We start from the raw sequence: 23,369 nt of genomic DNA, 5'->3' as shown, positions 1-23,369 counted from the left end.
ATTCTAGGAGGCTGTGTTTGCTTGCTTTGGTTAATAGCCATTGAGCATGCTAATGTATCTGGCCAGTCCAAACCCTACGGGTTTTGAGCCACTCAGTTTCAAAGTAGTCACGGGGATCTCCCTAATTGGCAAAGATAACACGAGAGCCATTTGGATCCGGTATATGGATAACACAAGAGCCATTTGAAGACAGAGAGAAGGTTGAGAGAATTTGCATATGCCTTGGCGCCATATGGGTCCAAGTAATTGTAACAAGAGAGAGAGAGTGGTACAAGGAATAGGGTTGACCCTCCCTTCGAAAGGTGACATCATGTATAAAAGGCCAAGTGGTTGACTTTTGTCTTCATTGTTGTATGCAACCTTTGAGAAATACAAGCTCTCTTCTTGCTCATGTGTTGAGATTGAGGTTTGCTTGCTCTCCTTGTTTGCCTTTGGTGTTTGCCACGATCCCTTCTTCCCTGCCCCTCCCCTCTCTCTTTCTCACCCCCTTCTTCTCAGTGGAAACCCCATTGCAATGATCCAATAGGCACTCAAGTGACAAGAGTAAAGGATTTACTATGCAATGCTCCCACAAGGAGTAGCACAGGAGTGAGAAGCTCCATCGGCATGCTTCCAGCATCCCCACAACACGTGTCTCTGCCAAAAAACACATCTTTGGCATCGCTGCTGCTGCCAGGGAGATAAGAGGTATGCTTTTGCATTTGTTTGTCTTTCTCCCGTAAACAACCCATTGCACATCTCCTTGGACTCTGTTAGTTGAGATTAGGAGTGGATTTGAAGTGGGAAAGAGTGATTTTAAAGTAGAAAAGCTTACTTTTCAACTTTCTATCCATAAAGCCATTTTCATGCATTTGAGCTTGTTTTTTATTGTTTGTTTATATAAGAAGGTAGCTAGAATGATTGCTAAGCTATTTGTAGTGTCAAATCCAACCAAAAACACTTGGAAATAAAGATCGAAGGAGAATTTTGAAGTGGTTTTGGGTGCTTGATAGTCCAACTTGTAGAAACCACTCGTTTGTGTGCCAAAAGTTATTGTTTTGTGATGTTTTTGTTTGTGATAGGTAGTTTAGGTCCTTAACAATGCCCCTATGCACACAAACTTGGAACAAAACTTGAACCACCAAGAATCATCAGAAGAGAGTCGGCGACATGACGTGTTCCTAGACAATTCCTATCCTAACGACCCGTCACCTTAGCTCGCTATCTTGCCGACCTATAGTCACCTAACCCACTGCCTTAATGATGATGTGTAAGGGTTTGCTATCCCGCCACCTTGACAGGCGTTGATCTGACACCTTAAACTAGGATCCCCTCGACCGGTGCCATTCTGGTATCCCTCCTAGGCAAGCTACCCCGCTGGTGGTTAACCCTATGACCGTTGTCGTATTTCCATCCTGTCGACTTGAGTTATCCCACCGCCCATTTTTTTAACGTTAATCCGTCAACCCAATGACATACCAATCCTAACCCAACCCACCGACATGTGTCATCTACTATCCCACCGACCATTACTAACCCACTCGACCTGGCGGCATACAGCTAGCCCTCTGACCAGAGGGATAGCTTTGGGAACAAATTCTTTGATAAAAATACAGAACTGAATTTGAAGTAGGGTGTACCTTTGCAAGGATCTCATACATGCACTTGAGATCCGAGAGCATTTTGTCCAAGGAGCTTGAGCCCGAGGACATCATTTTGAACTACATGCAACCCACCTTTCGCCCCAGTTTTGGTTCAGCTCCAACAGGGAGTTCAATTCTCATCTCTCACTCAGTGTTAGGACCCCAACATAGTGATCCCTCTAGTTCAAATGAGACCAAGAGCTTGAATGAGGAAATTCAAGAAGCTACTGGCCCAAGGGCCTTCGAAACCCCCTACACCAGCATAGCTCTACCTCATTCTCCTCCTCCTTTTGTAGCCTCCATAATAAGGGGGACTATATCCAACATGTTGGGACGCTTAGGCTGAATGGATTCAGTAGAAATGGCTAACCCTTTTGCTCTAGTATGCCCACGGAAAGGGCCCAATGACGACAACCAGCCCTTGAGCCACAGGTAGGGATTGAGGCCATTTTTGTGGACCCATGACTCATAGTCTTCACTGGGCACCCTGACCCAGAGCACATGGAAGACGAAGACTCGTGGATGAGGGACTTTGCAATACAAAACCCTTGCCTTGGAAACTCACAAGACTTCCAAGGGGGAAACCCTTATGAACCTTCGACCTTCTAGGTGCCCCCAACATTCCCCATTAGGCCACAAGCCACCCTTGCAAGTTCCACCTACAGACCGATGCAAGGAGCATCCATGTAGATGCTTGGTAACCTGCTCCCTCAAGGAGTCTGATAGTTTACTCCCATAGTTACAACCCTGATGGTCAGGGGAGTAGGCCTTACAGCCCCAACATCAGCACAAGCGAACCAATGGACCCCGCTACTAGGGCAAGGCCTGAGGCCGCCTTTATGTCCTATTAGGTCCATAACAATGTTGCCTTCTCAAGCTTCCCAAATAGTGCTATCGGATGAGGCGATGCACATCTTGGTGGATGCACTAGGAAGGGGGGCCGCTCCACCCTCGATTGTACCCGTATTTCTAACAGGGAACACCAATCCCTCTAGGAGTCGATCCATAGACATCTCTAAGAAGCTGATAACTAAATTCCATGGGGAAGGAGATCCAATCTCCCACGTGGAGCGATTTGAGCAAATATGTGAAGCATTTAGTGCTCTCGGAGATCTAGAAATGGTTGACGCATTCGGCCTTAGCCTGGATGGCAAGGCTGGCCAATGGTGTAAGTCCCTTAGCCCTGAGGAGAAAGGCAACTGGGCCTTCATTGTAGGGTTCGCCCCCAATGGTCACAAGTGGAGCCCGATTAATCGGTTGTATAAGGTGAAACAGAATGATTGAATCCCTTTGAGACTACATCACTAGGATCAAACACGTCAATTCCTGTTGCGAGAATGAGTGACGAGCGAGTGTTGCCATGCTTCCTCATCAAATTGGTGGACCCGAAGCTGCATGACCTTGTGCACATTGCTATAGATTGGGAAAGTTCGACACCTCTTAGTGTTGACTTTCAAAGGTCCTTTCCCCCACCGATCTACCAACCGAGGCCCCAACCTGAGGGCCCCACCCAACCCGATGAATGGGCAAGGAGCCCGTCTAGCCAATTCAGGGCAATATAGGGCACAACATGCTCCATTACCACGACCCATACTAGGTTTGCAACCGCCCCCACCTCGTATAACTCCAGTCAACCAAGTATTGATGGAAGAACTACCTAATGATTGGGAAGAGCTTGAGCATGATCATGGACATCTTGACTATCATACTTACGAGGAGGGAAGTGGCATCATAAGTCACTATCTTTTACATGAGGATTAGCATGTCCCAGAATATCAGACAATGCTCGTGGCCTCAAGGGCAAGAGACATGAATTTCTTGGCACGAAGGCCCCCGATCCAATGCTATGCATGTCAAGGTCCACGCAAGGCAAGCGAATTCCCATATAAGGTCGCAACGAACCCCCCTGTATCATGCTTTAACTGCCAAGGGCCGCGCTTTTAAAGAACTATCCATACATGGATCTTACCCTTGTGGTCTCGCCCACAACAAGTCCCACACTCTTGTGCTCTAGATGCGGAGTGGAGCATTTATTCAAGGATTGTCCCTTGAGGAGGCCAACAACTCTAACCCTTCCGCTCAAGAGCACTAGCATTAATTTACTAAGCATTGAACAAGGTCAAGTAGCAGCAGTGCCCTTGAAGGTCATCACAAGGATGCAGGCAAAGGCCCTAGGCAAAGAATGATCTTTTGACTAACATTGGGAGTGAGAACCATTAGACCATAGAAATATGGTCAGACAATCCAATAGAGAAAATATTCCAAGGGGGGGACACATCCACCATCCCTCTCTATGTGCATAGAAGTGGTTGATTCACCTTGCATAGAACTCGTGACCCTTTCTCCTATTCATCCAAGAAAACCCGCTCAACTCCCCTTGGACCCATGTAGCACAATCAACTAAATTCCAACCCAGACAAAGCAATTGGCCTTAGAATTAGAGACACCCCTTCTATTATCCGAACTATCCTCTAAACTCTCTGTCATACTGCAATCCCCCCACACAAATAGCCACATGCAAGTACTTTCGTGCACCATGAACATCCTTCTACACTTTTGAGGTGTAGCTATGCATGAAATGACCACGCTTCTTGCATATAAAACAAGTCTCTGAAAAGACCCCTAATCGAACTTATTGAATATGCACTAAACCCTTGGCCATCTTTGATATCCATTTGCTTGGTAATCTCTTAAGCACAACAAATCCAAGCCTTCTTTGCACAAAACGGGGTTCATGTCAAGGGAGGGATGAGGAGAAACTTCCTTAAGGGCACCCCCCAACTAGAGAGGCAAATTAGAAAAGTCAACCAACACTGGCTATTCATTATATAAGAACTCATCCACACTAAAAGAAGGAGTCCAAGGAATAACCAACACTGCTAAACAAAGGACTTCCCAACAATGCCATTAGATAGAGCTTTGAAAACACAGCAAAGGACTTCATAGCCATTTGAGGACAAATTCGTACTCCTACTCTAGAAATTTCCATAGCTCTTTAGAGGAATGATGCGACGACCAGAATCACCCTTGAACCAACCTACTGAACTCAGGCAGAATTTTGTCCATGGGGACCTTGCATTAGTAGGGGTGCTTGAAACTTGATTCGTGTCACCCCATTCGCTCAACTCTTGGGCTTGACGAGCAATGTCAACATGTAAAATCTGTTTGGCTTCCTTGTTAGAGATGGTAAAGAACCCTCCACTCAAGCGACCATCAACCACGTGGATGCAAGAGGATGGGTTTTCCATGCTACTTTCTTTCTCGTTGATTGCCTCCCCCTCGCTAAGTGCAAGAACTGCTCACCCGCCATTAATGCCCTCTATCATCACTCCACGCTCCATACCTACCTTTGAGGATGAACTAACTGGTCTATCCCTGTGAGGACACTTAGTCCTCACTCCATGGCTTAGAGTGAGAGAGGCACTACTAGCTCCTAAGACATGTCTGGCATGCACTAGGCTCGCTGCTTGATGCGTCAGGCATACCCTTAGATGAAAAAGTACTATACGTAGAAACCTCGTATTTGTACGCACATGAGACACGTGGGAGAGATAACCACAATCTGAGCCTGTGCACCCTACCACCCTAAAGCAATGCAAGCAAAACAAACCCACCAACACAATGCGTATGAGAGAGAAGCTAGGGTCATTACCACCAAACCAAACTATTAAATTGGGCATCGAACCATTGCCATGGAGTCAAACTACCTTGTAGATTTTGAGTCGGTGCTAATATCTTTGAGCGTGGCAAAAATAAGCATAAAGTCATGTTGCTCAAAGTTACAATTTTGCAATAAAACAATGAATATGCACATATAATTCTACAAGATGAATTTCATTCATGTGGCCTGCATGAGATGATGTGCGAAAAGGGGCGAATTGAAAGCTGAGAGAGAGAGAGAGAGAGTAGAAATTGCAAACTTAGCCCAATCATAAATATCCAAATGAGAAATTTGAAAAATCAGCATCTCAAAGTGGAACCTCCAATTAGACATTTGAAAAATCAACATTTTTAGCACCTCAAAGTGGAACCTCCAATTAGACCTTCCCATGGGGCATGCCAAAAATCTATTATTTAAAAATTTGGGAAAACAAAAAACAGAGCTTAATGCTGCAATTTTTTTCTTAAATTAATGCAAGTGGAATCTGTGTTGCGTAAAAGGTAAAAGAACATGGAGCGATGCTAATGTATTCATGAAGGAAGATGGTGAGAAGCAGCAACAACACTATCAACGAGACAAAAGAGAGAACAAGCTTTTTCAGCTCACTAGAAACTTTTGTTGCCTTCTTCGCTACTAGGTTCAATGCAAGTCAAAGCGCCGTAAGATGCGAAATGACTAGCATCGTGGGTGCCCATCACGGATCGAGTCACCCACTCCGTCACTGAAAGTCGAGTATGAAGGCATTGCAGCTGGTTGGCTGACGGGTCCACCGTGTAGAACACTTGGCATTGAGAGAGAGAGAGAGAGAGTGAGAGCGAGCGAGAGATCCCTTTAGCCGAAAGGCCGAGACAGAAAGAGAGAGCGCAACAGAGTAAGCTAGGGAGGAAGGAAGAAAGGTGGATCCGTTTAGCTGAAAGGCAGAGAGAGAGAGAGAGAGAGAGAGAGAGAGAGAGAGAGCGCACAGCCGACAAGCTGCATCGATCTTTCAGAAGAAGAGCTAACGTCGAGGCTGGGTTAACAGTAAGAGCTGCACTGTGCACTTGAGAGAGAGAGAGAGAGAGAGACGACGCTGCCCACGGTCTTCCTATATATCTTTGCAGGGAGAAAGTTGAGACCCAATGAGACGATCAGTTTACACTCTCAAACGTGCTATCACCAAGGCAACGGCTATAGCTCCTGCGATGGCACCGCAAGCTCGACACGGTCTAAAAGAACTTGTCAGGCCGCTCTCGTCCAGTCCGTGGTCTCCTCCTATCACCATGGACACGATCAGTCCAAAGGTCCCTTTCTTCGTCCTGGTCTTCTTGACTACTATGTTGCATTAATTGGAAGGACAAAAAACGGAATTATCGGAAAGGATTTTCTCAAACGGATACCTATTCTCTTGCAATCAATCATTCATTCCTGGGATGGAACGGTCTTTTAACGACTTTTGGGGTCACAATGAAACGATCCATCACCTAACCAATGCAATAAATTCATCATCGGTTGCACACTAGTTTTACTTACGCCTTCAGCGTCTCACGGCCATTACTATTTTACCGTTCTATTAAATTAAACAATGCATTATATCTAAAGCACAAAAACGGTCTGGAATCAGATTTCAATGGATTATATGCTGCAAATGTTTCAGTTTCTATAGTTGATGCCAACACTTCACAAGCAGCTTTGTTGTCAACATACTAATTACGTACAAAGTGTGTAGGACGCCTCTGCTAGATTTTGCATTGTTGTTGTGGGATAGCTCAAGGTTAGATGATAGCACCTGCATGACAGCTGATTTGGAAGGCATTAAGACTTACGAGTACTGAACCCGTGCTTTGCATGGGCAAAGATGCATGATCATCCTCAACCACTCCCCATCTGAAGGTGGATCTTTCCTCAGCCATCCAGCAGAATGATCGATTCTTAATTGCTAATCAATTCACCTTGCATACTTGGATTGGCTTTTGAAATTTGTTTTAACGGCTTTGAGACCTTCCATCTCCTCCTTTCATTCCATTAACCTTCCATCTCCTCCTTCCTCCCAAAGTTGAACTTCCATCTCCTCCATTCCATTGACCATCTGTCTCCTCCTTTCTCCTAAAGCTGCCTCGTCTTTCCACCTCCTCCCCACTCAAAGCCTGCTTCTTGTCTCCTCCTTTCCCCTAAAGCTGCCTCGTCTTTCCACCTCCTCCCCACTCAAAGCCTGCTTCTTGTCTTTCCACCTCCTCCCCTCTCCAAGCCTCCATCCAAGAGCTCCTTCTTTGTGACACGTGGCAGGTCACCAAGCTGCCACGTGTCCTCTCTTTTTTTCCCCCCCCCTCGTGTCCGTGGTTAATAGGTTAAAGATTATTAAGCTTGGAAAGTCTTGAAAAAAGTTGTTTTAGTTATGCCAAGCTTAATAAGTGAGCAGATGGGCATCAACGTAGTTATTTCATTTTATCTTTGCATTTTTTTCGTACTGCATTGTTTTTCTTGAGACAAGATGGCATACATGAACAGAGAATGCTTCAATCTTAATCTCAACTTGCTTGACTCCTCAGTTGATGTTGCCTTTTTGCTTACAGGTTCTTGCATGTGAATATGCTGTTCGTGGAGAGATTGTTGCACATGCAGAGGTGCTCCTTTTAACCCCCCTGACCATTTCATGCCATGTTCTTATGTTTTGGTTATTTAAAAGCTTCTAAAATGTTTATATTGAATCAACTGCTTAACATGGGAGGGTGGGAGACATGAAAATTAGATTGTCTACAGTTAGAATTTAATCTTTTACGTGCATGGATACCGTACACAAAAAAATATGTGCACTTTGCAGTATGCAAGCTTCAGCAGGACTGAATATTGAAGCAGCTTGCATGGCTTAGTCTTACTGACCCTTTTGTCTATCCACTTCCTAGAAATGTGTCCAAATCTCAGCAGTTCTTTTTCAGCAAGTCAAAGATGTATATAACTGTCCAACAGAGGTGTTGTGATATTGTGGCTAAGTGTTTTTACTGGTTATTGGTGCAAAAGGGCTTTAAAGATGCAAGGCATCGTGTTGCATTCTGTTTCATTCGCATGGGGTAAAAGGGACTCTTATATAATTCTATGACTTGAGAATTGTAACTAAATTCACTTCCTCTTTGCTCTTACTCTTGAGACCTCTTTGTTTCTGTCCAACCCAGCCCTTTTGTTGGGAGTATATGGGTCACCTGTGAGCAAGGACATGGGGGAGGTAGACCAGTAGCATGTCTGGGACAAGAGAGCCTGCCATGTAGGCAGTAAGCGGAGCTGCTGCAGCAGGTCCTGCAGAGGGCAGCAAAGCTCTGCGGAATCTGTACAGCTGCAAGACGGAATGTACTGGGCCATTCAGAAGCCTAGGAATGGTTGGGAGCAGCATGTATGTGGGTCTCTGCCAGGCGGCAGTCTACAGCAATGGTCAGGCCTATAGAGGCAGGTGGCCAGAGCAGGAGTACAGTACGGACTGCCAGGTGGCAATACAGTGGAGGAGGGCCACTAGACACCTGCCACATGGCCATGCATGTGCCTTGTGTATGTGCTGCATCCAGAGCAGCAGGAAGGTCAGACCTTATGCCTCATACTTGGGCTGCATCCACAGCAGCAGAGAGTTCATGATCAGGTCACCTTATGCCTCATACTTGGGCTGCATCCACAGCAGCAGGGAGGCCAAGGAGAAGGTGTGCAGTGCCTCACCATTGCCTGCTTTGCGGAGGAGCAAGGAGGTCTGCTTGAGCAGCATCTAAGCGGCCTACTGAAGCTCTATTGGAGCATTCAGCTGACAGATGATTGGAATTGCCAGGAGGTAGAACAGCTCTGAAGGTGCCAGGGGTCCACATCTAGGCAGTACCTTAGCTGCAAGACGCACACTGAGCATGCTTTTGTATCAGGTTTTGTTCATCTTTGGAGCAATCTATAGTACAAGTTTTGCTATTGTACTCTATTGTGCATTGTTCAAAATTTGTGTCTCTATCCACATTAGAGTGCACAAAGAGTGAGATTTGATTTTAGCATTGTGTGATCCTTGGGCTACATTTCGATACAGTCTTCCACTGCATGGGTGTTGGCTACAGCAAGCAACCTCTGTCTCTGTTTTCTAAGATGGTAGCAGAGCCTTGAGGAAGATTCACAAGTGCGTGGAGCTTGGAGATAACATTTGGAAGGAGATCTGAGTTCAGGCTTGTGGAAATTGATGTCATCTCCTACGTTGAAGCACAGGTACCTTTGCGAGAAGGAAGGTAACCAAGATTCCAACCTGTATGCCTTAGTAAGGGATTGACAGTATTTGTATCAGTTGCATCTGTGTTGAGTCTATTCGAGAAAATTCTATGGCTACACATGCACTGATCCCAAACTTTGAAGATCCAGGCAAGCTGGATGGGGATAGTTACACTTATGGAAGGGGAACTGAAAACTAGCTGCTGTAGACGAGGTAGAAGAATGGGAAGAAAAGGATGCCGAAGTATTACCAATGATCATCGGGACGAGAGCAGATGGAGTGATTCTACACATTTCGTTGGTATGTACTTTGAAGAAAGCGTAGGACATCTTGAAGGACCTATATGAAACGAACAATACAACAAGAATCCTCAACCTCCAGATCAGTTGTTCACCATGAGGATGGAAGAAGAAAATATCATGCGTGACTAGTCTTGAAAGTGAAGGTGGCACTGTCCCAGTTCTAAGCATTGGCAAGCAGTGAAGTGTATTTTCCTTTATCTATAGGTTACATAGAATCTTGGACTGTTTTATCCAAGGGTGGACAGCTTGTGGTTATGTGCTTTCAGTGATTCAGACTCAGCATTGATTATCATATCCGATAGTCTACCAATGGGGATTGCTTTTCCTTGGCAAGTCATGCATATCTTGGTGAAGCAAGAGACAACCCATTGTTGCTTTGTACCTATGAGGCTGAGAATAGGACAGCCTTCACTGCAATGGTAGATTGTGTATGCCTGAGGATGTTACTCGGAGATCTTCATGAGTATCATTAGACCCTACAACCATTCTCACTGATAGTGCTATGGCTATGGCCAGGAATCTAATTTTTCATGCCCCTACCAAGCACATTGAGATTCACTGTCACTATGCTAAGAGAGGCTCTTCATGCAGGGGAGCTCACAATTGACCTACTGCTCTATGCAGGACAATGTTGCTGATCTAGATTATTTGTAATGTGGTGTGAAGACCCCTTGGGGCCTTTTTTCCCTCTTGTTAAGGAGGCTCCTCCCCCTAGGATTAGTTTCTTTTGTCGACGATATATTCCTCTTTTTGGCATTTTCAATGTATCACAACTCTTGCATCTTAATACAACTCCACATTTTTGCTGTTCTTCTCTCCCTGACTCCAACAATTGATTGGCCTTCTTTTATTCTCTTGCCCTGGATAGATTGATGGCATCTAGATGTTGTTTCAAATGTATAAATTTCAGGATTTTATGCACTTCATGTACGACTTACTTGATCCATGCCACACGCTTGTCCCAATCGTTCAACACAAGATTTAGACTATGTATGCTACACGTAGGTGCATATTAAATTTTGAGGCTCTCTTGTCCGCTGATCCTCAACCGGAAGTCGTCTTTGCTAGAGTTGAAGATGTGATTGGCCCGATTGGTGTGGCCATGTCCTCGTTGAGCTTCTTGACGTGCGAGCAATCTTGTTTCTTGTGGCCATGCACATGATAGTAATAGCAATAGTTTCTTTATTGTACCTGGAAAGTGCCTTGGCGTACAAGAAACCTTCGCAGCTATTGATAACCTTCGTTTTTCAGTTCTTCTTACTGTTTTGCTACTCATTCTCAGCTTCTTTTCATTGTTGGAGCTATAAAAAAGTGGAATCTTGGTACTTCTTGCTGAGGACTACCTTGGGTCTTTGGCCCTTGTTAATGAGCTCAAAGTTGTGATCGATCTTGTAAGCGGTGTCCTATTATTTGGATGAAAACTGCCAAAGTATCATTGAATGTCCGATCGGAGGCCATGGAAAATTTCATGGTCTCTTCTTTTTCCTTTTTGGCCTGCCATGAGGAGGCCTAAGTGAAGGCAACTCTCAGTAGAAGCAAAAATACATCTTTGTTTAATTCATTTTGGCCACGTATTTGGTTTTTTTTAAAGGCCTTTCCAAATTCCATGTTTAGAGCACCCCACAAACACATGATTTTACTCTTCTCCTTCAAACTTCATCAAAACATTTCTTTTTGGCCTGCCCTATTGGGAAGCCCTTAGTGATGATTTGGTCTTCAAAGGGAAAAATCCTTTTTTTTAGTTTTTGGGGTTGTTCGAAATTCCCATTGGTTGCTTCAAACCTTGGCAAAGAGAATTGCTGATTTGGGGTCCCTTGATGACTTTTGGGCCATTCACATTTACTCCTCTCTCCACACTCTCCTTCTTGCTTTTCACTTTCGTCATCCCTTCTTGAATTTGGGGCCTCCAATTTAATGCTCACTCTGTGCATTTCACTTCAGGCAGGGGCAGGCCTGATGAATGATAGATATATCATTCACCTTGTTTGTAATTGAATGGCTACCTATGTGAATTGGTGGGCGCAATGGTTGAGCAATTTGCAGGGGCTGTGGGACAGCTTGAAGAACTAGGTCTCCAAATAGTTCATGTGGAAGAAGCTGTGTCCTAATAGCCTTCAAGAACTCCATCAACATATAACTAGCTATTCTCAATCTACATCTGATTTGCTTGCTACTTGTGCCATCAAATTATAGTTCACTTGAAAGTTGCATAGAAATTGGAACACACATTTTGTTGTCTTTTGTGGGAACCACTAAGAAATAGCTTCGAAATGCTTAGAAAGGGTCAATCTTGCTGTCATACCTTTGGAAGTTGAGCTTCCCACGAAATGAAGTCTTGGTGGGCTCTCGATTGAATGTCTCTGATACTTGTGGCCTGATCAAAATAGGAGTACACCTTGATCCCGTTCTTCCTTTATTTTCTCAAGGCTTGCGTTCATAGTCCTCTTTTGCTTCTTCCAGTGCAGCCTAGATGTGCTCTCAGTTCCCCACCAGATCGTACAGGCAGAGCGCCATGACACCACTCCAGATTGATGCCATCTTCCAATCTTCACAAGGTTTGGGCCCTATCTGGGTGGAGACTACTAAGGTTGGCACTAGAGTCATATAGATGACTAGCCGAGAATGGGTTAGCATGGCCTGGTATGCATGCATATCTAGATGGTCTGACAGCCAGGGTATTCAGATAGACCGTCTCCCCCCCCCTTCTCTTTCAATACAGCTAGGATGCTCCTGATCCCTTGGTCCATGATTTTATGGTTGTACCTACTCAAGCTCTATAAGTGACAAACTTTTAGGGGGGGGACTAGGAGTTTTCATTTCCGTTGCACTTCTTACAAGCTCTACTCGGAGGGGTTGCCCGAGCAAAAGTGTCACTCTCGATCAGACCCACTCGGTACAGAGATCATGGAGACTCGTCTCTCGCCATAGTGAGAGATGACCCAACAGGCACAGATACAAGGTATTTTTGCAGCTCTCAGGAGACACGTATTTCTTTCTTTCTCTAGCTTGTTATTTCTATGAAAAGGGGAAGTGTAATTGGAAATGAAAGACACATAACACCTGTGCTTTCAATTATGAGTGTATGAGACAATGCTTGATTGGGTTGCAATTGCCTCCCCCCCTTGCCCTTTGTAGATTGTATTTTATTGTTATTAGTGTGGCTGAGATACAACTGTTGCCAAGTAGGCTGAGATACAAGGTTTGAATGGCTGTGCCTACTTGAAGATGGATTGGATATGGAGAGGCAAACTGCATTGCATGTGAGGAGGGGAAGTGGGTTGTGGTACATGAGGGGTTAGCTCTTGATCAGCCTTAGGAAAGGGCCTGTTGACACACTCACATAGGGATACAAGCTCAATGAGACTTGGAGGACCAGGACCCTTACCTGTACCATTTGGAACCATAATGGAACCTTATGGTTAGAGCCAGGGACTCGTAGTCATACACAAGATGAGACATTGTCTTCTACACAGAGACTCATCAGACCTTGGAGCGTCTGCTACCACTAGTCTGTGGGTACACATGGGAGTCTGCCTATGGGGATGAGGCCAAAGACGTAAGAGGCATACATGGATTGGACAAGGTCACAATTTTTATACTGATCATCTCTCATGGGGATGATCATTGTGGAGCGATGCAATCCAGATCCATTTGGATCGGTCCCATGCAAAAGCTGGTACGATGATGAGTGTAAGGCCTTATGCCGTCAACTCAGAATCGAGACCAAGCCTACTGTTGAGTGAGGCAGAGATCGAATGAGAGCATCACCACCATCAAGTCCGTTAGAAGAGGAGAGACTTAATCCTTCACTCTTTTTGACGTGCGGAGACAGACCAGTGGACTGATGGTAGCACTCATCGGTCTACTTCATGGAGATTACAGAGGAGGGAGGGACTTGGACAGGCTAAGCATCATCAAGGACAGATCAACTATATTCTTCCTTGATGCCAGCTCTCACAAGATCTAGAGCCATTGTCAGGCGAGCTCTTCTTGCCTTTCCTCAATCGTCCGATGGAGTTGGTCCCACAAACAACATGCATTGGTCTAGTCACGCTGATGGATACCTGACCGATTGATAGATGACCAAGGGCTTCCCTTATTGTTCCCCTATTTGGGGTTTTCTCTCTCACAGTGACGACGCTATGTATTTATTATCACAGACATCAGCCTTGGGTATTGGTGCCCGTTTACTAGCCCTATCCCTTAGCTTTCATTGTATCTTGTTTTTTTCCAGTCTCATAGACCCTTTGGTCTTTCGTAGACGTTAATAAACTTTCTATCTTTCTTTCTTTCCCCCTAACTCACGCTCAAGGTCTGCTGGTCCTCCTGTAGGGTAATGTACGCTAAGGGCTGCTGCTGAGGCTGGAACTCCTTTAGGCTGATGATGGAATGAGGAGGGAAGGGGCTCGTTACATGGTTTAGGGCAAACCTTCCTTGTTATTGACGGACTGTGTATGCGGGCCTGCTAACTTTTCCGTGGACCCTGCAAGCGGCTCCAGCTTGCCAGGTGGCAGGCGGCTGTTGTGTATTGGTGCCTCAAGAACCAAGGTGGAGGAAACACTAGTGTACCTACGAATGTCAAAGAATTTTCCTCAACTAAAAGCCACCGGGCTGATTGCAGGGCAGGACAGCAATGCAGCAGAGAGCCGCAACAAACAGGGCTGACGTCGAGGCCAACCATTTGTAATCCCAGTCTCAAATGCCCTTGTTCCCCTCAGCTAGGTCTGACTTGGGACTGACCATCTAGCTGGTGTGCATCTAACCAGAGTGATGGCTTACCACATGGCAGCACAACGTTGTTGACTGTTACATGGCAGCCTAGCCATGTGTCCCTTGGAGGGGCAGTGCTCGTGACATAGTAGACAGATTATAAGGACAAGTGAACGTTGATGAATGGGTTGATGGACAAACAAGACAAAGCAATGGAAGGCAAGGATAATGATGAGACAAGGCAAAGCAAGCAATGGCTATGACAGGAGAGGGTAGAGAGTACAAGGGCAGACCAAGGACCAGAGGCTAGCCAAAAAAGCTGCAAAAAAATAGAACTTCTTTTTGGATTTTACCCAAGTCATGATTTAGATCTTCTAAAGTGTTTTCAGGTTGCATGGCTTGCCAAAAAGGGGGAAAGTTCATACGTTAGTTTTTCTGGTCTTGTTCATTGTTTTTGGCATCAACTTCCCATTTTTCTTTGCCTTTCAACTCTAGACATGTCAGCAGCCATAGATGATGAACAAGACTTTGGTCATGTTACATCATGCTTAGACTGTGCATCTTGAAACATTTGAGCTTATTGGAGGATTGCTTTCGTTGTTGGAGTATCAATGGTTCCTATGAGACATCAATGAAGCAGACTCCATTTCAGTGACTGATGTAAGGTGTCTCTAATGGTTTCCCTCAAGCAAGGGAAAACCTATTTGGAAAGATCTATGCTATGTTGGTGTAAAAGGTTGTCCATCGGGCTCAAATGAAGCAAATCAACTACATGGATAAGCACCTGAGAGAAGTCTTCTCAGAGGAGGATTTCAACATCTAGTAGTAATGACACCATGACTACGATGGGGTGAACCACTGAGCTGGAAGTCTGGGCGCTTTATAACTATAATGACACCGAATGATTTTAGTATGACCTTGAGCTTGGAGCTCATTGGATGGGATAGTTATACCAGCCCTTTGTCACAGATTGATAGTACTAATAATGATGATGTAGGATTATTGCAGACCACAGGTTTGCCTCCATCAAGGTGTGTTCAAACTGAATGAGGGTTTAGATTAGCCTTTGAACTTCATTTTGAGACAATGGGTTCTGCTATTCTAGTTTGGACAACCATTTGTGACAGCTACTTCGGCTTTATTTATGATAGAATTATGACCTTTTTCACGTATATAATGTGTCAATGTTGCTCTGTTGTCTCAATCATGCAAATTGAATGCGGATGTCCTGTTTTGATTTTGGGAATATGGTTCATACTGATGTGGGCTTTTCCCATTCTTATTCTACTTTTGCGTGTTTTTCCTGCTCATGTTCTTAGGTAACTAAGGATCAAATTTCCGCATTAGTTGCATCTTTTTTTTGCAATGCTATTAGTGATTTCCATTTATCAATCATTTCACATCCTGCCTTTTTGTACAGCGTCTGCAACATGTCCTTCAGACAAATCCATCATCTCTTCCATTTGATGAGGTAATGTGTATCTTCTTAAGATGTATTGGTCTGATTTCATACACATTTGGAAACAGTCACAGCTTTAAAGACTTAGACCAAATGTTTTGATTTTGACTAATGTGATCTGTTTATGTCCTTTGTTCTCGTTAGTTAATCTACTGCAACATTGGAAATCCTCAATCTCTTCAACAGCAGCCAATTACCTTCTTTCGTGAGGTATGTTTTGAATTTAGTGAGTTGACTTTATCATTTATGTGATCTGAGCTTTTGACATTGTTTGTTTGCTTGGATTATGTGGTACTTATTAGTGTACTTGAAAACTATAAATTGCACACATGTGGAAGATCTGGGAAAGATGATGTGACTGTTAGAAATGACCCAACAGAGGGTATGCACAGCGCAGCGGAAGACTGATAGAATTGCCCAGGAGCTCACACAGTGTGGTGTGGGGTGTGGAATCACATACTTCTTAACTTAATGTGCATAGAATAGATGTGCAGACTCATCAATAGACAATGAACCAGCCAGATAGAGAAACCACCTAAATAATATATTTCTGTCCAAAGTTATGGACACAATACAAAGAGAGAGATCCAGAGTCCCACCAATGGTGTGGTCCTCTGATCTTGCCACAAGGTCCTCCTCTTATCTGCGGTTACCTCTAGACTTGAGCCTGCGTGCTCCACCTCGAGCGTCTGTAGACTTTCTGTCCAGAATGGTTCTCTCTACCTTAGTGCCTGTAGATCAGCCTAGTTAGGCAGCACTTACTAGCTCAGTCTGCAGCCCTCTTTAGGTCTCCTTCACCTCCTGGGAAAAGGCCCAAGGAAGCCTTGTCTGCTGTAAATCTGCTGCTCCAGAGAATGATGAATGAGGGCACAAGGCCCTCCCTTTTATAGGCCCAGAGGGCTGGCCAACCAACCGACCCAGCAGACCTAAAATGGCCAACCTGCTGGTCGGTCAACCTGCCCCCTCTGGCCCATTAAATGTGCCCCTTCTAGGGCTCAAAACAAGGGCATGTTGGCCCACAAAACTAGGGCACATTCCCCCCCTATATATACATGGTCCAGCCCCTTCTTGCAGCCCTTGATCCGACCTGGTAGACTAGCTCTTGACCAGCCCTACCAGTCCTCTACAAGGCCGACTGCTCCTGCAGACTCCCCCCGCCATCTCACGCCATGTATCAGCCCTGTTTGCAGGCCGTGTACCTGCCTACAAGTCCTCGCTATGTTGTGCCATCTGTCCGGGATACCCTGCCATGTGTAGCCTGCTGCCTAGAGCCTCTTTGCCATGTGGCGCCTCTGGCCAGGCCTAGATCCAGGGGCTGTTGCCCTCGCCATCCTTCCTGCACAGTCTTGCCATCTGAGGCAGCCTCTGAAGCTCTTCTAGGTATGTCTTGAGCAGTGCTGCCCACATGACAGCCTTGCTGCCGTCCATGTGGCAGCCACCTCTTCTCTCTTGGCTGTGAGGTGCTGCCCATGTGGCGGCCCCTTCCCTCTCTCTTTTCTTTTGCCCACACGGCAGCCATGCTGCTGCTCATGTGTCAGTCTCTCAAACCCTAGGTACACTCCCCCCATGCACTCCTCATATGGGGGCTTATAGATGGGGAGGTGACCTTTCCAACAATGACACCCACCCTCGGAGTGCTAATAGAAACTTAGTACGAAGACTTTGTATAAATAGATGCTCAAGTATGTGTGGGTGTGCGGATTTGTATGTGTGAGACCATATTTTTATACTATGTTCTACACCCACTATTGGGCTCTGATGATGTCAGTGGGGAGTCCCTGCTATGCGTGATGGACTTTATGGCTTTCAACCTTATGAGTGACTATCATGAGATTAAAACTGCACTATGTTGTGTTTGTAGAGGATGAGTTTGGGAATGTTCTTGGATTCATCTAGGTATACAATTTATCATTCCATTATATAGGTGGGTTAGGTCTTCCCTTCTTGCTCATTCCCCTAAGAAGTTGGGTCAATGGATAAGCAACCTTGCCATAGTCTTTGATGAGCTTAGAAAAGAAACTCTAAAAATATGTTTGCCTAATGTATGGTGAAAGAAAGAATGAAAGGGAAAAAAGTTTATTAGAGACTTTGAAAGACCGACGGGTGTATGAGAGTGTGAGAAACCAGATACAACAAGCTGAAAGGGTGGAGCTATTAAGCGAGCTTCAACACCCATACTACATGCTACATAGTCATAAGAACCTCAATACAAAGCCAAATATAATGTCCATGTCAGTGTGGCCCTCCTCATCACCACTATCATCATGGGTCATTAGAGTACAATATAGAATCCAACGCAATATCATGAAGGATGTAGTGCCCGATGAGACAGTGGTAGCATAATGTTAGAGATAGAGTGCTGTCAACTATCCGTGGACACTACCCAGCGTGGTCATTTGGCAGAAGCTCTACGTCGAGGACCAGGGCTACAGTGACCCCAGTTGGTCATACCCCTACCCAGAACATGGAAGAAATGTCTCCAAGTGTAATCGTGTGTCCATCCTCTGTCGGATATCACGCGTCACTGGATTCGGGTCTAGGCCACATCGTAGGTCCGCGTGGTGATAACTTGAGTGGTCTGGTTGGAAAAGCTCTGTGATCGTTCTCTAAGAGGAGTCTGCCAGTGCACCTTGTCCATGTCTTTGTGATATGAGTAGGCGCTCTTGATGTCTAACTGCCTCATGGATGAAGGTGTCCAAGCATCTCTAGTCTGGAAAGGTGAAGAAGTGGTAAAGTAGCCCGAAGCTGTCTCTGAAGAGGCAGTAAAAGCGACCTCAGATCTTGTAGTATACCGGACACCTGAAGATGAAATACTCCTTTCACTCAATCTCGTGTAGCTCACACAGAGTGCATATGTGCCGCTTCATAGGTACTCCCTCGGCTCGCGAACTGTCAATGCAAAGTCAGTGTGAATAAACCTGGAACTTCCCAATAGAGATCCTCATTGAATGGGGGAGGTGAACCCGGGTATATCCAAGAGGATCAATAAAGCCCTTGTCATAAATATGTAGTCAGTGGTCTTTGTAGAAGCTAAGCTTTCCCTCGAAGTTCCTGTGGTTCCAACCAGATTCGGAATGTGTGTAGTTGTAGGTTGTCCTCGCGTATGACCTGGTTAACCTCGTGATACCTTAGTGGGAGAAACGACGCATCAATGTTGTACTAGAAGGGGGGAAGTCTATCCATGTGGAGTCCCAATCTCTCGAACAACTTGCATATGTGTGCGTACCAGCATCTCTGGTCGAAAGCCATAGAGGAGGACAATGCCAACCATGGTAATCTGCGTTGTCCTGAGGTGTAGTCCCCATACCCCCTGTCGCGATATAGATATGTGATGACCTAGAATGTTTCATCAAGTTGTAGCGGGGGTGATCCAAACTCGGCTTGAGTAATCTGATGAGGAACCGACAGCTTATTGGCGAATCATACATGACAACATGAGGACTTGGCACCCACTCTACATCTGAAAGACCCGGCCCCCAACTAGGGCTGCCATACATCCGAGCTGGTCGGACCAAGGAGTCGAATAAGAGGGCCTTGGTCTGGGGTTCTAAAAGTGTGAGTGGAAGCATTGCCTCTCCAATCTAGCTAGACAAGCGTATCCTCTGCTAAGATGGGCTTGCATAGCTCATCTCGTCGTAAAAATAGGGCAAAAAAAGGGAACCCCTAGGTATGTTTAAGTTGAGACAATCTCAACTGACGATCCATCAACTGTGAATTGCTCTCTATGCACGGCTACTCAGGAGGTATTCAAGATCATAACCTTGGTTTTGCCAAGGTTGACCTTCAAATCATGTGACTCGCAAAAAGACTGCAATGCATTTTAAATGTCTGTGAAGGCCCTTTGCAGAGGAGGATAAAAGCACCACATTATTTGCATACAACAAGATCTGAATGAAAGTACTAGCAAGAGAGCACCCAACCCCTCTTAGGTTTTGCATAAAGGTCTCGAGCTCATCTATGTAGAGGCCAAACAAGGTGGGCGAAAGAGAACACCCTTGTTTGACCCATATAGTGCTCATGATCTCCTCAGTCCAAACAGTCCCTGTCCTGACTCTGCCCGAGACTCTCGTAATAGCCCAAATGATCTCTTGGTCATAACCTAGATCTTGCAGCCATCTAATAAGGTGGGCCCTCAATACCTCATCAAAGGCTTTGCGAAAATCCACAAAGCAATAATAAACCTTCCGCGTCCTTGCCATGTCCTCCTCAGTGAGAGAGATTGACCAATTTCAAACAGATTGGAGTTTTTCTTCGTCAACCACACTACCTCAGTAGACATCATGCGTTCTAAAAAGCTTACATTCAAGGAAGTCATACTTTGGCTCCTTTGCATGTACATGTGTGAGAATATCTAAGAAAACATGAAGATGTTGCTGGTGTTCTTCCAATGATCTATTATAAATCAGTAACCAAGAAGAGTACCACAAACTTTCCAAGATATGGACAAAATTAATTGTTCATGATATTGGTAGCCTAGAATGAACAGACTTGAGGTTTAATTCAGATTCGATCGTACCCTGATATTTAATTAATTGTGGTAAAGTATCAGGCAATCGGTCTATTAGATTATCCATTTGAGGAAGGGGATAATTATTCTTTTCAATCCTTTATAGTCAACACACTTGGGAAAGCTATTGTCATTCTTCTTGCTAAGGCGAATGAGAGTGTCCCAATGGAGACTGACTCGTCCGAAAGTGACCAGCTTTAAGATACTCCAAAATTGGCAGACAATTTGGTCCTTATCTTTCTTGCTAAATCGCCACAGTTTAGCTAATGGCCAGAAAGTAACGCAATAGTGTGATCTACGTACGTTTTAGAGCTAAGCCATCCTTAAGGCATTGAGCAAATTGATCTTTGGAAGTTGCCTCATCCAAATCATCACTGAATAATTCAGAATTTAATGGGAAAAATTATGATCTTGCAGTTCAAACAAGGGAAAGATAAGGGATCTATCATTACAAGTTGGGAAAGGGGGTAGAGGGAGGGGAAGAGAGAGATATAGAAATATTGGGAGAGGGAGTGTAGACAGTACGTAGGAGGAAGGAGGAGGGAGTAGATAGGATTAGATGTCACATCAAAAGTACTACAATGAGTGGTGGGTGTGGACATATATAGTCTCCCCCATATTTCTCACTAAATCCCCCTTAGAAGTACTACTAGTTTAGCCCTTTCCCCCCCTTCATTACAGCCAGCCCTCAAAATTCATGTACTGGCTGTTGACGGTACACGATCTCTGAAGCCCACGATATGCTCAGGGACATAGAGGATATGACCCTCATCATCCATAGGTGGCAACTCTGGGAGAACATGCACATGCTGTCCCACATGTGGCTTCAGCAAAGACACATGGAAAACATCACGGATCTTGGAGGTAGGGGGTAGCTCCAATTGATACGCTACCTCTTAGATCTAATGGATGATCTTGTAAGGACCGTTATACCTATGAGCAAGCTTCGTGTTGGTATTACCCTTCAGCGAGGCATAACAGTTCTTATGGAGACACAAATGCACATAATCTCCTCTTTGAGAGACAAATATCTCCGACATTCATCCGCATAATTCTTCTGCTTGGCTTGGGCATCCTGCAGATTCTTTTTAGCCAATGGCAGCAGGCATCCACAAGTCATCATGTGCTTGCTGATTTTTCACCGCCATGTCTCAATTGAAGAGGGCATTCCCATTGCATTTGTACATTGCCTCGAATGGGCTCATGCTAATAGAGTGATGGTTGGTACTGTTGTAGCAAAATTCAGCAAGTGCCAGCCACTTATCCCAAGACTTCTGTGTTGGAAAGGTCACCTCCCCATCTGTAAGACCCCCATATGAGGAGAGCATGGGGGGGTGGACCTGGGTCCTGAGAGAAACGAAGCTCATGGACGGAGAGTTGGCTATGGAAGTTCAGCCTGGATCAAGCCTGTCAGAGGCATGTTTGGAGCAGCACCAGAGGGCGAAGGTATCCCGGGGTATAGGCGCCTTGGAGGTGAACCGTTTGGTGGGTCTATGGGCAGGTGTACGACCTGCAGCAGGGCCTTGGAGATGGCACAATAGGGCGGGGCAGATCAGCAGTGGGGTCGGCTACATGGAGGGGCTGGTTGGGCTGGTTGGAGCCAGCCAACCAGGCCTTATATAGGCAAACAAAGGGGGCTGGGACCCTGCCTTGAAAGGCGGTGAGGTGCATGGTTTGCTTTCAGAGCAAGCACATAGGTAGTACCACGGTTTGGTATGTACTTGATGTTCTTAATTTAAGCCTTTATAGCATGCTGTGGAGAGAATCTACTCAATGAATTGCCAAGCAACTTGTGATGCTGAATATCGGGTCTTCGTGGGTATGAAATGGGGCTGTTTTGTCATTCTATCTACCACAACAGAGATGCTGTCCCATCCCCGCTCTGTAGAAGGCAATCCTATGATGAAATCCATGGCTATGTGTGTCCATTGTCTTCTAGAATGGGTAATGGTTGTAAGGGTCCTGCGGGTAATTTGCTATCCACTTTTATTCTGTCGGCAAGGCAAGCATTCAGTCACATATTAAACCACATCCTGCCACATGCCTTCCCAGATAAAGCCCTGTTTGACTCTCTTATATGTTTTAGTGAGACGAGAGAGGTGTCGCGGGGACGTGAATTTCTATTTTTTAGGAATTTACGGTGATTGACCTAGCCTCAAACTGATTAAAATTATAAATGACACTTCACTACAATTAATTCCATGGGCTAAGGCAAAGGATCTGAGGGTTAGCGAGGGGTAAAAATCCAGTAACGTGTTGGGCAATCAAAGGTAGCTATTCTTGGCTTAAGTGGATTAAGGGCTAAGCTGGGGTTGGTTCAGCTTCATCTCAGATCAAGATTTCGTTTTTCCTGCTCCCCAACTGTCCACACACCTTTCAAGAGCCTGTTTCGTTGATTTGCCACCAGCCAAAGAGCTCTGCCAGGTCCCAGCTTGCAAAAGCACCTTTCCTAGGAGCTGTTTGATCAAATCACAATCCACCAGGGCCTTTCTGGGATCTGCCTACTGATTCACAATTCTCCAGGGAGCCTTCCAAGATAGGCATTTCATGACTGCTCACTTCTCCAGGGCTGTTTCATGGCTCCAGGCTGGCCTTTTCATTGTTTTGCATGCTCTCGGGGCTGGTCTAGCTGATTCGCAGTTTGCAGGAGCCTTGCCAGGGCTGATTTGTTGATTTGTAATTTGCCAGGAGCTCTCCTGGCAGTCGCCTTTGAGGTTTGCACCCTTACCTGAATGCCATGTCTACTCAAAATATGCCTCGTGTACTCAACCTCCTCTGCCATAAAAGTGGCCTTTGCATAAAGTTGATGCATCCTTAGAATTTCCAGTACCTGCTTCACATGCTTAATGTGCTTCTGCCTATCCTTGCTGTAAATGAAGATATCATAAAAGAAAACCAACACGAATCTGA

At 45.3% G+C, this 23,369-nt stretch overlaps 1 protein-coding gene across 1 annotated transcript in view; it reads left to right on the top strand.

The window, feature by feature from the left end:
* The first annotated feature begins 5,893 nt into the window (after positions 1-5,893).
* Positions 5,894-23,369, top strand: part of LOC147888579 (alanine aminotransferase 2-like) — a 163,981-nt gene continuing 146,505 nt past the window's right edge. Inside the window, exons 1-5 of the mRNA XM_087392225.1 lie at positions 5,894-6,303; positions 6,384-6,563; positions 7,833-7,883; positions 15,914-15,964; positions 16,097-16,162. Coding sequence (XP_087248351.1) covers positions 6,402-6,563; positions 7,833-7,883; positions 15,914-15,964; positions 16,097-16,162 — 330 coding nt within the window. The 5' untranslated portion in view covers positions 5,894-6,303; positions 6,384-6,401. The remainder of the gene's footprint in view (positions 6,304-6,383; positions 6,564-7,832; positions 7,884-15,913; positions 15,965-16,096; positions 16,163-23,369) is intronic.

This window comes from Dipteris shenzhenensis, chromosome 21 (assembly GCF_047967505.1).
Source record: "Dipteris shenzhenensis isolate YYH24624 ecotype China chromosome 21, Dip_SZ_1.0, whole genome shotgun sequence".
Classification (NCBI taxonomy): Eukaryota; Viridiplantae; Streptophyta; class Polypodiopsida; order Gleicheniales; family Dipteridaceae; genus Dipteris; species Dipteris shenzhenensis.
This window is presented reverse-complemented; position numbering and strand designations above follow the sequence as displayed.